This window comes from Pristiophorus japonicus, chromosome 8, assembly GCF_044704955.1.
Source record: "Pristiophorus japonicus isolate sPriJap1 chromosome 8, sPriJap1.hap1, whole genome shotgun sequence".
NCBI lineage: Eukaryota > Metazoa > Chordata > Chondrichthyes > Pristiophoridae > Pristiophorus > Pristiophorus japonicus.
The window spans coordinates 19,473,949-19,489,569 of record NC_091984.1 but is presented as its reverse complement, the minus strand read 5'-3'; the positions used below and the strand labels follow the sequence as shown (position 1 = coordinate 19,489,569).

Genomic DNA, 15,621 nt, shown 5'->3' with positions numbered 1-15,621 from the left:
TGTAGGAAAACATCCCATAGACTTGTCTGAATAGAGGATGGATCGGGTTTTTTTTATTTGTTCACGGGATGTGGGCGTCGCCAGCAAGACCAACATTTATTGCCCATCCCTAATTGTCCTAGAGAAGGAGGTGGTGAGCCGCCATTTCAGAGGGCAGTTTAGAGTCAACCACATTGCTGTGCATCTGGAGTCACATCTAGGCCAGACCGGGTGAGGACGGCAGATTTCCTTCCTGGAAGGACATTAGTGAACCAGATGGGTCTTTGTAAAAATCCAGTAGTTTCATGGTCACCATTACTGATACTAGCTTTCTATTCCAGATTTAACTGAATTTAAATTCCCCAGTTGCCATGGTGGAATTTGAACTCATGTCTCTGGATCATTATTCCAGGACTCTGGTGGAAAGGGGTCTGGAACTCACTGCCTGAAAGCGTGGCAGAGGCAGAAACCCTCACGACATTTAAAAAGTACTTGGATATGCACTTGAAGTGCTGTAAGCTACAAGGCTACGGACTAAGAGCTGGAAAGTGTGATTAGACTGGATAGCTCTTTGTCGGCTGGCATGGACCTGATGGGCCAAATGGCCTCCATCTGTGCTGTAAAATTCTATGACTCTATGATACTCAATAGGCTGCACCTAGACAATACTACCAGAAAAAGAATGTTATATTATGGGAAATAGACTGCAAAACATTAACAACTGAAGCACGTATCTATATCCATACCTGTGCAGTGCCTTTAATCTTAATACGGGCTGTATGTAGAGTTAGATCTATCTTAAAGTCACTGTTGTTGTACATCTTTCCACTGGGGTCCTGTACAGATATAGTCGGTGTCTGGTTCTCCCATGTAACTACAAAAAATGTGTCGTTCCCAACAGTCTTATCGATGACAACTGTACCATTCAACCAACTGTCTTTATCAATCCTCTTTCCAGAACTTTCAAGCTGGGACCAAACAAATAGAATTATTTTTTTACTGTAAAGAACTTGTTTAGCACAAGAATAATGCGAAGGTCGTTCTCTGAAAAGTGATCAAACCTGGATTGACTGTTGGCTGATGTCGCCATTTGCTGATACTAATCCAGTGAAAGCATCAATTAATCCATTTGTAGTCACATTATCAGTGGCTGCAAACTGTAAGCCCCCTAAAGAATGAAGATTAAAAATGACATGATGAACACAGATAATATCCATAGACAGTGCCAATTAAGAACTAAATCAGAAATAGACTGTAGACTCCATGTGGGAGAAATTGGCCTGTTTGAGCCACCCGTTAACGGCTGCTGTAATGGGGGGGCTAAGGGGTTACCGACTGGGCGCGGCAAAATCACCGACACCTGTGAACTTCTTTAGCAGTTTTACGCTGGCACTAACACTTACCGCCTCGCTCTGTTGCGCCCCATAGATCAGGACCTCATCCGGTATGCACCCGCCCCCTGCAGCATCGCCGGGCATCAACAATGGAAGCTGCATGAGGCGTTGTCACCTCGGCTGGTGGCTTGGGGAGCGCTATTTAAAGGCAGTGGTGGTCAGGTAGGCCAAAATTAAGTAATCAGCCCAGTCTGGTGTGTTTTGCATTTTTTTGGACCCCACAATTTGTCAACCGTGCACTCTTCTAGAGAGCTTAGGGCTGTTGTGCACGTAGTGCAGGTCCCATGGCCCCGCAGAGATAGGATGAAGATTGAATCACACCAACATTGGCCCTTCCCTTTAAGCCAGGGAAGGAGCCTCCAAAGACGGCAGCATGGCACGGAACATTGTTCAGCACTCAGCCGCTACCACCCCTTTCCCTGACTTTAGCGCTCTAAGAGAAATGATAGCGCTTGATTTAGCACTCCACTTCCTTCTTGGAGCATTAAAGCGGAATTTCCTGGGATCAGCTGAAAAGTTAGCGGCCTAAACAGGGCACTATGCGATTTCTAGCCCCATAGATTTCTGCAATTTGACAGAATTCTGCCCAATGAACAACTCAGCTGAGAATAAAACTATTAAACATGTTAGCTCCCATTATAACCTTGCCCGCCCGGCGGAAACAATGTGTGTGGTTGTGGGGGTATAGGGGATGACCCACTATGTTTCCCCTCCCACAATCTTAATAGGTAGCTTGAGGACTCAAGTGTGGCAGACCAGAAACATGCACATGCATCATGGTTTTAAAATATTATTGAATCTTCTGCAACATTGCTTACAATAAGTTAGCTGGGGCCAATTCTCTTCTTATTACCATTGTGTTTATGGCTAAAACGGGGAAGCATCAGGACCAAAATGAGGGAAATAAAACCTCACCGACATCTGTTGGAGGTTCGCCCATTCCCCTGTTTGGTGAGAGTGGCCAGGGCACTCTCTGGAAGCAAGTGGGAATCGTATCAACACATCCAAATTGGGACCAAATTGCATTGTCAGGACCCTGATGCCATTTTCGTCTCTATATGCAGTGTTATCGCTAGTTCGTCAACCCGCCCACAAACCATGGGCGGTATAGGTCAGGAGGTGACCATTTCCACACTTATTTAAGGGGATCCTTAGCTGAAGTCAGGGAAAGCTTGAAGCAGGCTTGGAACTCATTTTGGAGTCTTAAAAGCTTTCAATATTTAGTTTCCTGCAAAAATGTCCGTGAGGCTGAAAACTGTGGCACCATTTCACTCCCAATGCTTCCATCTCTCCATTTTAAGGTGCTGCCACAAGTCCAGCATGATTGGCTACCCTGCTGGAGTTCCCACCCTCCCAATCGACGAGCTGCCTATAAGAAGTGAGATTACTGCTGTATTTGAAGGAGACCCAACAATGCATAGAATCACAGCACAGGAAGCCATTTGGCCCATCGTGCCTGTGCCTACTATTTCAAAGACCAGTCAGGCTTATTCTCCTAACCCTGCTTTTTGTCCGTAACCCTGTAAGGGCCTCATCCTCGAGTACATGTCCAACTCCCTTTGAAAATGAGTTATGGAATCAGCTTTCACCATCTTTTCAGGTAGAGCGTACCAGATCCTGACAACTCTGAATTAAAATAATTCGTCTCATCTCCCATCTAGATCTTTTGCCAATGATTTAAATGCATAGATGTATCTAAGGGGAAGCTAGATAAGCACATCAAGGAGAAAGGAATAGGTTATGCTGATAAGGTCAGATTAAGAGGGGTAGAAGGAGCCTTGTGTAGAGCATTTGCACAAATATGAGCTGATTAGAGAGAGCCAGCATGGATTTGTAACTGGTAGTTCATGTCTAGCAAACATAGGTACAATTTTTGAGGATGTATCTAATGTGGTGGATAAGGGAATATCCATGGATGTTATTTATACGGACTTTCAGAATGCATTTGACAAGATTTCACGTAAGAAATTGTAAACAAAAATGAGAGCGCCTGGAATTGGAGGTTACTAAATGGCTTGGATAGGGAATTGGTTCGGAGCTGGAGAGAGAGTAGGGAGAATGGATGCACTCAAATTGACAGGAAATGACTAGTGGTGTCCACCAAGGATCTGTATTGGGGCTGCAGCTTTTCACTATTTATTTATGATTTAGATGAAGAAATAATGGGCTAGGACCTCCACTTGTTTTGGATGCTTAACGTCCACTTAACGCCCATTTTATTGCTGAAATGACATATAATGCCCATATATCGCCCATTTTGACACAAAATGGAAACTGACGGGCATTTTTATGAAACTTAGCGCCGAACGTTATTTTCCCCGTGTGCTTAGCGCCAGGAAAAAATAATACCGCCCGCCCACTTTTTTTTGTCGTAAAGAGCACATCTGGTGAAACTAACGCCCAGCAGATCGGCCACCGTCACTTTCAGCACCTCGCACACATAGCGTCCACAATATCGCTCACACAAAATAACGCCCGCAAAAAGTGGAACGAACGCCAGTGGTGTGGCTGGCATTTTTACACTCTTACGTGAGGAGCTGATATCTGAATGATTTGCCTGAAAGAGCATTGATGTGAGTGACAACGTGACACACTGCTGTGTGTGTGCAGCTCAGACATCAATGGTGCCCATCACCATGGTGCCAGTTAAAGTTTACGTTGATTGAAGTTAAGTTTTATTTAACCTTTTCATGTTAAGGAATCACCAGTGTGTAACGGTCCAGCTATCTGAGACAATGCGCAACAAGGTTATGTTCAATAACAAAAATGTTATACCAACATTGGTCTGAAATCATAAGTATCAAAGGCAATAACACCCAACCCCCTCCCACATTCCACTTTTTCCACCATTGACATCAATCAAATGTTCAACATGTCCAGCAACACAGAATACAAAGACAAAGCAGGAGCGTAGTCACCAGCCCCCATACATTGCAACAAATTGCATACACCCAGATGGAGATAGAACACAGCCATCACCTCACTTTCCTTTCCTCCTCCCCTTCTTCTCCCCACCTCTACCCCTTCCCCTCCTCGCTCCATGGCGCCTGGCCGAGGAGCTCCTCAGGCAGTGCTTCATTGGGGGGGATGAAGGCAGAGGTGGTGGTTGCATGGGTACGGGAGTGGGGGGTGCCGAGGGGGCAACATTCTCTGATGCAGAAGCAGGATCTTGGTCCTTGCTCTCATCTGTCATTCGCAGTGGTGGTGTGGAACCTAGGGGTGGAGTGCCGCGCTCGAGGACCACTGGGAGGCCTGTGGCAGCAGTGTCCCTGGCTATCGCATCCAGGGCCTCCGCCATCCGCGGAATGTACTCGGTCATGGTGGCCAGCTGTCGGGATATGCCCCCCAATGCTTTGATGAGCTGGTCACCAATGTCTACAGTCCTCCTGGACAACTGTACCATCTCTCCGCTGTCATATGGCGCTCGTGGACCAGGCCTGGCACGTCCACGAGATCTCTGTGGGGTCGGCGGCATCCTGGGGACAAATAGCGTGCCCTGTGGTGAGGTGCTTGGGGCCGGTACCTCCAGAGTGGAGGCAGGAATGACCGGAGGACCACAAGATGGCCTTGGGGTGGAATGGCTTCTGGAGCGTGGCGATGGAGGTTCCTCGAAGTCCGCACTCTCATCCATGGAGAACAGACCCAGTGGATTAACGGGCGAGAATCGGAGCTCCTCAGCACCAGATGTTGGATCGTCCGGAGAGTCGGGCCCTGCGCCCCCACCTTCTGGCCTCTGTGGTCTTGCTTTGGGATGTGCTGCTGGCTGGGCTGCAAAACACAAATGAGGTTATTAGAGGAGAAGGGAATGCTAGGGTGACAAGGTAAGTCCAGCGCTACACACAGCATATGCACTACAAAAGCACGACCGCTCTCAAAATCATCGTAGACATCACATTTCATGACCATCAACACATTTGCATTCCAATGTGTAAGCAATACCCTTAGCCAGCTGGAGGTGGAGACCGCCTTCCAAGAATTCCCAGCGGGGACGCCGGGAGAGCAGAGGCTCCGGCCCAGCGGAGACGCCGGGAGAGCAGAGGCTCCGGCCCAGCAGAGATGCTGGGAGAGCGGGGGCTCCGGCCCAGCGGAGACGCCGGGAGAGCAGAGGCTCCGGCCCAGCGGGGACACTGAGATAGGAGGGACTACAGCCCAGCAGAGCTCCAGGGACACCAGCCGCGCCCACACCACCAACACCAGTACCTTCAGGCCAGCTCGCCTTCCACCTTCAGCAGCATATCGACCGGAGGCACGGCCCAACATCAGCACCTGAGCCGGAGACTGACAAGTTTTAAAACTTACATTTTCGACTCTCAACCGAAATAATTTTAAACATTTATTATTAAACTACATCTTTGACTTTTAACAAATTTTAGAAACTTTTAAATTGGGGAAACTTTTATAATCTATTATTGATTTACATCTTAGATTTTTAACAACTCTGGGAAACTTCTTAAAACGTTTTAACAACTCTTAAAAACTTTTGAAATAAATTGGGAACCTTTATCAACTTTTAATCTTTTAAAGTAACTTTGGAAGTGACCTTCCCAATGCCTGCCCCCCAACCAAGCCTTGGGCCATCCACCATCAATGGCGCTACTCGGCACTGAGCTTGCGGCCAACACTTCGCCGTAGGCAATTAGGCTTATCGAGCTGTGCCTGGTCTCCAGTTGTCTTGGACCCCCTTGCCACTGGACCAAGACCTTGCTCAGCTAAGCCCGTGTGGTTGCTGGTGTGCAGCGGCCACCCCACGTTAAAAGAATTCACGCACAGGCATCTTCCACTCGGTCAGTGTGAAGTTCGGGACCTGGAACGTCAGGACCCTCATGGACAACCCCAACAGCAACAGGCCAGAACGCTGCACTGCCACAGTTGCCCGGGAACTCAGACGTTTTGACATTGACATCGCCGCCCTAAGCGAGACCCGGCGGGCAGGGAAAGGCCAGTTGAAGGAACATAGTGGAGCTTACACCTTCTTCTGGAAAGGGAAACCAGAGCCAGAACGCTGCCTTCATGGAGTCGGATTTGCCGTCAAGAATGAGCTGGTCGACTGCCTCAAAGATTCCCCCTGTGGGGTCAACGAACGCCTCATGACTCTCCATATCACCCTATCTCGGAACCAATGTGCCACAGTCATCAGTGCGTACACCCCTACACTCGATGCAACGGATGAGGCTAAAGAGTGTTTTTATTCCAACCTCGAGACATCCTTGTCCAGTATCCCCACAGGTGACAAATTGATCCTCCTGGGTGATTTTAATGCTCGGGTTGGCAAAGATACAGTCCTCTGGGGAGGCATGATTGGCAGAGAGGGGGTAGGGAAAGCCAATTCCAGCGGTACCCTACTCCTGACAAAATGTCTAGAACATGAACTCCTCATCACCAACACCCTGTTCTGCCAGAGGGACAAATACAAGGCATCGTGGCAACACCCTCGCTCCAAACACTGGCACTTGCTTGACTATATTATCGTCCGAGCCAGGGATCGCAAGGATGTGCTATGACAGGAGCTGACGACTGCTGGATGGACCACCGCCTAATCCGATCCATCATCAACATTAACATTGCCCCAAAGCAGAGGGGACAGCAGAAGCAGTTTTGCAAAAAAGTTAATGTCGGGGCACTTAGAGACCCAGCTAAGAGAGCCCTATACAGCCAGCGTCTCACAGCTAATCTGGCATGCCTTGATGACCCTGAGATGCTGAATCCCCATAGCGCTTGGTCTGCTTCCAGGCCTCTATAACCAGTGCCTGTGAAAAGACACTTGGTCACTCAACCAGAAAACATCAGGACTGGTTTGATGAAAATGATCAGGAGATCAAAGAACTAATAGATCGCAAGCGCAAAGCATTTCTGAGCCTCAAGCAACAGCCCAACTCGAGAGCTGCAAAACAACATTACAGACGGCTCAAGGCTCAGGTCCAACAAAAAGCCCGGGACCTAAAGAACATGTGGTGGATGGAGAAAGCATAGGCAATACAACAACTGGCCGACAGCCAGGATATGCGAGGATTCTTCACTGCAGTCAAGGCCACCTACGGTCCAAACTCCCAAGGCCCCACCCCACTTCTGGCCAAGAACAGGGAAACACTCATCAAGGACACCGAGGCTGGCAGGGCCCGATGGAAGGAGCACTTTGAAGATCTCTCAATCGAGACTCGCCTTTGACTCGAGTGTTCTCGATTCCATCCCGCAGCATGCGACCCGCCACCAACTCAGTGAAACTCCAACATTGCACGAGGCAGGCAAAGCCATAAAACAGCTCAAGAATAACAAGGCTACGGGTGTGGATTGAATCCCTGCTGAGGCACTAAAATATGGCGGAGAGACGCTGTTGGCGCAGATACATGACCTCATCTCTCTCATCTGGAGGGAGGAGAGCATGCCGGGAGATCTCAGAGATGCAGTGATTGTGATCATTTTTCAAAACGGGGACAAGTCCGACTGCGGCAACTACAGGGGAATCTCCCTGCTATCAGCCACTGGGAAGGTTGTTGCTAGAGTTCTCCTCAATCGTCTTCTCCCTGTAGCCGAGGAGCTCCTCCCGGAATCACAGTGCGGATTTCGTCCCCTACAGGGCACAACGGACATGATCTTTGCAGCGCGACAGTGGCAGGAAAAATGCAGGGCCCTTATACATGGCCTTCTTCGACCTTACAAAGGCCTTTGACACTGTCAACCGTGAGGGTCTATGGAGCGTCCTCCTCCATTTCAGATGCCCCCAAAAGTTTGTCAACACCCTTCGCCTGCTTCACGATGACATGCAGGCCGTGATCCTTACCAACGGATCCATTACAGACCCAATCCACGTCCGGACCGGGGTCAAACAGGGCTGTGTTATCCCTCCAACTCTCTTCTCAATCTTCCTCACCGCCATGCTCCACCTCACAGTCAACAAGCTCCCCGCTGGAGTGGAATTAAGCTACAGAACCAGTGGGAAGCTGTTTACCCTTCGCCGCCTCCAGGCCAGGTCCACGATCACCCCAACCTCTGTCGTTGAGCTGCGTCTGTGCACATTCAGAGGCTGAACTCCAGGATATAGTCAATATATTCACTGAGGTATATGAAAGCACGCTTAACACCGTAAGACAAAGGTCCTTCACCAGCCTGTCATCACCGCACAGCACTGCCCTCCAAACATCAAGATTCACGGCGCGGCCCTGGACAACGTGGACCACTTCCCATATCTCGGGAACCTCTTATCAACAAAGGCAGACATTGATGCGGAGATTCAGCATCGCCTCCAGTACGCCAGCGCAGCCTTCGGCCGCCTGTGAAAAAGAGTGTTTGAAGACCAGGCCCTCAAATCTACCACCAAACTCATGGTCTACAGGGTTGTAGTAATACCTGCCATCCTGTATGGATCTGAGGCATGGACGATGTACAGAAGGCACCTCAAGTCGCTGGAGATATATCACCAATGATGTCTCCGCAAGATCTTGCAAATCTCCTGGGAGGGCAGGCGCACCAACATCAGTGTCTTCGACCAGGCAAGCATCCCCATTATTGAAGCACTGGCAACACTCGATCAGCTTCGCTGTGCAGGCCACATAGTTCGCATGCCAGATATGAGACTCCCTAAACAAATGCTTTATGTGGAGCTCCTTTATGGTAAAAGAGCCAAAGGAGGACAGCGGAAACGTTATAAGGACACCCTCAAAGCCTCCCTGGTAGAGTGCGACATCACCACTGTCACCTGGGAGACCCTGGCCGCAGACCGCCCGAGGTGGAGAAAATCCATCCAGGAGGGCGTTGAGCTCTTTGAGGCTCGACGCAAGGAGCATGAAGAGGCCAGGCGCAGGCAGCGGAAGGAGCGTGCGGCAAACCAGCCCCACCGGCCCCTTCCCCCAACAAATGTCTGTCCCACCTGTGACAGGGTCTGTGGCTCTCGTATCGGACTGTTCAGCCATCAAAGAACTCAGTTTGGGAGTGGAAACAAGTCCTCCTCGATTCCGAGGGACTGCCTATGATGATTCCAATGATTTTCATTAGGCCAGCATTATTTCTATGACAATTTTAGAAATCATCTTTCATTTTTGATTGTTCAGATATGAGTGGATGTGGCATCTATTGATTTTACATCACGCAATGGTGTAAGCTTTACTCACGTGGCATCACTTCAGGGTCTGCAGATGCGTCTGTGGCTGTCCAGGTGTGCTTCCCCACGAGTGTGAGCACCCGCTGCTCCATTTCAGTGATGTCGCTGGGGACTGGTGGCCCCCCACCCGTTCACCTCATCGTTGATAGCTTCTTCTGTAAAAGGTGACAGGACGATATGGCATGAGATCTTTGCCTGATATCATTGCTAGGTACGGTCACAGAGACTGATACAACACATAACCGACAGATGTAATCATGATTATTATGAAAATTATCATTCCTTACCTAAAGATGTACATCATGACCGCAGGCTTTGAGTAAAACATTCCCGGTAAAAGTGAAAGACCTCACATCTGATGATAGTCACTCATGACCGTTACAAATCAAATTATATAAATACATAAGAACATGTAAATCAATGTAATACTTACTTTGTGGATTCCACAAGGTCGTTCCATCATTTGCAGCATTGGTTGCCCTCACGAACCTCATTGGTCACTGACGAGACCACCTCTGCTATACCGGTCCATATCTTCTGGTAGGCCTTTGGGGTGGGCTTCACACGCTCTCCCTGGGTCAAATCACCCTAGCGTGACTTGACCTCCTGTAGGTGGGAGGCATTTGTCTCGTCCGAGAATCCCCTCGCTCTTTTGTGCCCTCCAATGTGCTCCTCTCCCACCTCACTGCTCTCTCCAGCGCCAGTCTCCACAGTGTGCTGTGATGCCTCCTCCTTTCTCTCCATTATAGGCCAAATTCGGGCAAATATGTGGCTGGTAACAGCTAATTTTTGTTTGTCTACTTGCTGTGAAGCTCTAAAGTCTCCCTCCTTCTTCCTAAAGCAGCCACACCACACCCAGACACGCCTTCAGTCCCTCTGAGCTCCCTCTCTCTGTCTCCTTTTCTGCGCCTGTCATGATGACCCTTGACCTCCTGAATCGCGGGAATCGAGCATTGCCACGCCGTTGCTAAGGACGGCCACTCTTTACAGCAGGAATTCAAAAAAATTTAACGCTACTGCCCATTTTATATCGCTCGCGGTAACACCCATTTTCAATAATGGAGACTAGGTGCTTTGAGAATGGGCGAGAAGTCAGCAATCAGAAAAACCTTTGTTACCACCCACACCGGAAATAACGCCCATTTTTGGGCGATAACCACAAAAGTGGAGGTTCTAGCCCAATGAGCCATATACCTAAGTATTCTGAGGAGACTTAGGTGGCATAGTAAATACTGGAGACGGGGAACAAAAAGTAGCAAAGGGACATTGATCGAATCAGTGAGTGGACAAAATTGTGACAGAACAATATGAGAATGTGTCAGGTCATCAACTTTGGACCAAAGAAAGATAGTTTTCTAAATAGTAAGAAGCAAGAAACTGTGGCTGAGCAGAGAGATTTAGGGAAATACAGAATCATTAAAAGTTAGTGGACAGGAAAAAAAAATAATGAACAAGGTTAATGGAATGTTGGCCTTTATCGCACGATGACTGGAATACAAAGGGTGGAAGTGATGTTACAGCTGTACAGAGCTTTGGTTAGACTATCTGGAGGTCTGCCTTCAGTTCTGGGCACCACACCTCAGGAAGGGTATAATGCTTTGGAGGGGATTCAGTGCAGATTCACCAGAATGATACCAGGGCTAAAAGGGTTACATTATGAGGACAGGTTGCACAGACTAGGCTTGTATTCCCTTGAATATCGAAGATTAAATGGTGATCTAATTGAAGTATTTAAGATGATTAAAGGATTTTGATAGGGTAGATAAAGAAAAACTATTTCCTCTGGTGGGAGAATCCTGAAAAAGGGTCCATAACCTTAAAGCTAGGCCGTTCAGGGGCCATGTCAGAAAGCACTTATTGATACAAAAGGTAGTGGAAATCTGGAACGCTCTCCCCCAAAAATGGGCCAATTGAAAATTTCAAAATGCAGATTGATAGATTTTTGTTAGGCAAGTGTATTATGGGTTATGGAACCAAGGTGGTTAGAGTTATAGAATAAGAGTGTAAAAGATTGTAAAAAATACAGTGAGAAACTGCTATTAAAAATAAGTTAAACTCTCTGTACAACAACGCACAAAGTGTCTGTTATATAACAGGGGAACTGGAGGCAATCATTTGTGAGGAACCAGATATATTCGGGATTACTGAGACATAGCTACAGAAACATCAAGACTGAGAATTAACCATTGCAGGGTCTAATATATTTAGAAAAGCCAAAGTAGGAAAAAGGGGAGGAGGACTAGCTGTACTTATTAGAAATAACATAATGAAAAAAGTAACACAGTCATCAGTAAGACAGAAATAGAATCTGTGTGGATAGAGATAAGAGATAAAAAAAAAGGCCAATCACATTAACAGAGGTTAATTACATTAATCACATTAATACAGACCACCTAATAGTGGAAGGGAGGTGGAGGAAGAAATATGCAAACAAATTAGGGAAATGAGTAACAAACATAGAATAATAATCCTGGTGGATTTCAACTACCCCAAAATGAATTGGCCAGAAGAGGTAGGTAAAAGAGATAGAAACATAGAAACATAGAAAATAGGTGCAGGAGTAGGCCATTCGGCTCTTCTAGCCTGCACCGCCATTCAATGAGTTCATGGCTGAAAATTCAACTTCAGTACCCCATTCCTGCTTTCTCGCCATACCCCTTGATCCCCCTAGCAATAAGGACCTCATCTAACTCCTTTTTGAATATATTTAGTGAATTGGCCTCAACAACTTTCTGTGGTAGAGAATTCCACAGGTTCACCACTCTCTGGGTGAAGAAGTTCCTCCGCATCTCGGTCCTAAATGGCTTACCCCTTATCCTTAGACTGTGACCCCTGGTTCTGGACTTCCCCAACATTGGGAACATTCTTCCTGCATCTAACCTGTCTAACCCCGTCAGAATTTTATATGTTTCTATGAGGTCCCCTCTCATTCTTCTGAACTCCAGTGAATACAAGCCCAGTTGATCCAGTCTTTCTTGATAGGTCAGTCCCGCCATCCCGGGAATCAGTCTGGTGAACCTTCGCTGCACTCCCTCAATAGCAAGAATGTCCTTCCTCAGGTTAGGAGACCAAAACTGTACACAATACTCCAGGTGTGGCCTCACCAATGCCCTGTACAACTGTAGCAACACCTCCCTGCCCCTGTACTCAAATCCCCTTGCTATGAAGGCCAACATGCCATTTGCTTTCTTAACCGCCTGCTGCACCTGCATGCCAACCTTCAATGACTGATGTACCATGACACCCAGGTCTCTTTGCACCTCCCCTTTTCCTAATCTGTCACCATTCAGATAATAGTCTGTCTCTCTGTTTTTACCACCAAAGTGGATAACCTCACATTTATCCACATTATACTTCATCTGCCATGCATTTGCCCACTCACCTAACCTATCCAAGTCGCTCTGCAGCCTCACAGCATCCTCCTCGCAGCTCACACTGCCACCCAACTTAGTGTCATCCGCAAATTTGGAGATACTACATTTAATCCCCTCATCTAAATCATTAATGTACAGTGTAAACAGCTGGGGCCCCAGCACAGAACCTTGCGGTACCCCACTAGTCACTGCCTGCCATTCTGAAAAGTACCCATTTACTCCTACTCTTTGCTTCCTGTCTGACAACCAGTTCTCAATCCATGTCAGTACACTACCCCCAATCCCATGTGCTCTAACTTTGCACATCAATCTCTTGTGTGGGACCTTGTCGAACGCCTTCTGAAAGTCCAAATATACCACATCAACTGGTTCTCCCTTATCCACTCTACTGGAAACATCCTCAAAAAATTCCAGAAGATTTGTCAAGATAAGGGAATGGAGTTCCTACAATGTGTGTAGGACTCCTTTCTAACCCAGTATGTAAGAAGCCTAACATGGGGTGACTTGATACTGGATCTGGGAATGAACTAGAGCAGATAAGAGAAGTAAAACTAGGGGAAAATCGAGGCAGAAGTGACCAGAATATAATATGGTTTAGGATAATAATTGAGAAGGACATAAGGAAGACAAAGACCAGGATAGCAGATTGGCGAAAAGTTGATTTTGAGAGGCTGAGAATAGAACTTTGGAAAATAAAATGGACAATAATATTGGCAAGCAGTGATGTAGAATACAATAGGAAACATTTACAACAGTGTTCAACACAGCCCAAGGAAAATATATTCTGTTAAAAAACAAGAACAAACTAAACACGAATGACACACCATGGATGAATTAAGACATAAGAGAAACATTGAAGGTAAGGAAAGGGACATACACTAAACACCTGGATAGCCAAGGAGAGCAAGACAAGGGAGAATACAAAGTTACTCGGAAAGAAGTCAGAAAAACAATTAGAAAGGTAAAGAGGACATATGAAATTAAATTATCAAGGAACATAAAACAAAATAGTTAAATATTCTACAGGCACATGAAAAAGTAAAAGTCAGGATGGGAATAGGGGCACTAAGGGATAAACATGATAATATCACAGGCAGTGATAGAAAGATCACAGAAATATTAAATAATTACTTTGCTTCAGTATTTACCAGGGAGATAGAACAGGTGGAGATGACATCGGATGATGAGATGAGAAGTAAAATAATTGAATTCAAAATAAAAAGAGGGGGTATATTAAATAAACTCATCAAACTCAAAAAGGATAAAACCTTTGGTCCGGATGGATTGCATCCACATATTTTAATAGAATCTAGGGAAGACATAACAGAAGCATTACTACACATATTTAATAATTTGTGAGAAAAAACTAACACAATACCTATATTTAAGAAGGGGAGAGAACATATCCAGGAATTTATAGACCAGTCAGCTTAACATCATAATAGGAAAAAAATAATCAAATCCCTACAAAAGGAGAAAATAGAAAAACATCTAGAAACCAAAAATATAATAATGAATAGTCAACTTGGCTTTCAAAAGGGAAAGTCATGCTTGACCAATGTCATTCAATCCTTTGAAGGAGTAACAGAGAGACTTTAGAAGGGTAATGCAGCAGATGTAATATATCTAGATTTCCAACAGGCCTTCGATAAGATAAAAGAAAAACTACTTGCATTTATATAGCGCCTTTCATGACCACCGGATGACTCAAAGTGTTTTACAGCTAATGAAGTACTTTTTGATCTGTAGTTACTGTTGCAATGTGGTAAACGTGGCAGCCAACTTGTGCACAGCAAACCCCCACAAACAGCAATATGATTATGACCAGATAATCTGTTTTTGTTATGTTGATTGAGGGATAAATATTGGCCAGGACACCGGGGATAACTCCTCTGCTCTTCTTCGAAATAGCGCCATGAGATCTTTTACATCTATTTGAGAGGGCGGACAGGGCCTCGGTTTAACATCTCATCCATACCACAAAATAGGAACCACATAATAGACTAATGAATAAGGTGGAGTCAGGGGACAAATCGCAGAATGGATAGTTGTCTGGCTGAAAGACAGAAAGCAGAGAGTAGGGGTAAAGGGTAATTATTCAGAGTGGCAGAAAGTGGAAAGTGGGTTCATATAAGGATCAGTGCTGGGACCACTGTTGGTCACAGTTTATATTAATGATATAGATTTTGGCTGTCCGTAAGCATCTCATCAAACTACAGTTCCAGTGAATGAAACCCCAGATCCCCATTGATCACCATTTTCCCATCATAACATCCCACTGTCATGGAACATGATCGTGTCTTCCTGGGCACTAAGCTGAAATAAGAGCCACCACAAAACAAACATTCCAAACATAATTCATAAATTTATAAAATTCAAATCAAAAGGACAAAGTCAACTAATTACCCTTGTGCATTCTCTTAGTCTTTCGTGTTCCTTTGCCTATTCTAGTGCTCCTACGAAGTCATCATCATCATCATAGGCAGTCCCTCGAACGAGCATGACTTGCTTCCACATGAGTTCACAGGTGTTTCGATGAAGGACCTGATATTCCAGTCCTGAACTCTAATTGATGGGGTGGAAGATGCCTGTGCATGGATTTTTTTAACGTGTGGTGACCGTTGCACATCAGCCACTACACGGGCTTGACAGAGCTAGGCCTTTATCCAGTGGCAAGGGTTAACCAGGACGACTGGCGACCTGCTCTGCTGCACGGACCTAGTGCGCACACATATCACAGTGTGGGCTGGCCCGTGCTACCCCATGGCTCTAGGCTCTT

General features: G+C 46.3%; 1 protein-coding gene across 1 annotated transcript in view; it reads right to left on the bottom strand.

Moving 5' to 3' along the window:
- Positions 1–15,621, bottom strand: part of LOC139269109 (calcium-activated chloride channel regulator 1-like) — a 78,855-nt gene that overhangs the window by 25,442 nt on the left and 37,792 nt on the right. Inside the window, exons 9-10 of the mRNA XM_070888213.1 lie at positions 1,041–1,147; positions 726–947 (exon numbers count right to left, since the gene is read on the bottom strand). Coding sequence (XP_070744314.1) covers positions 726–947; positions 1,041–1,147 — 329 coding nt within the window. The remainder of the gene's footprint in view (positions 1–725; positions 948–1,040; positions 1,148–15,621) is intronic.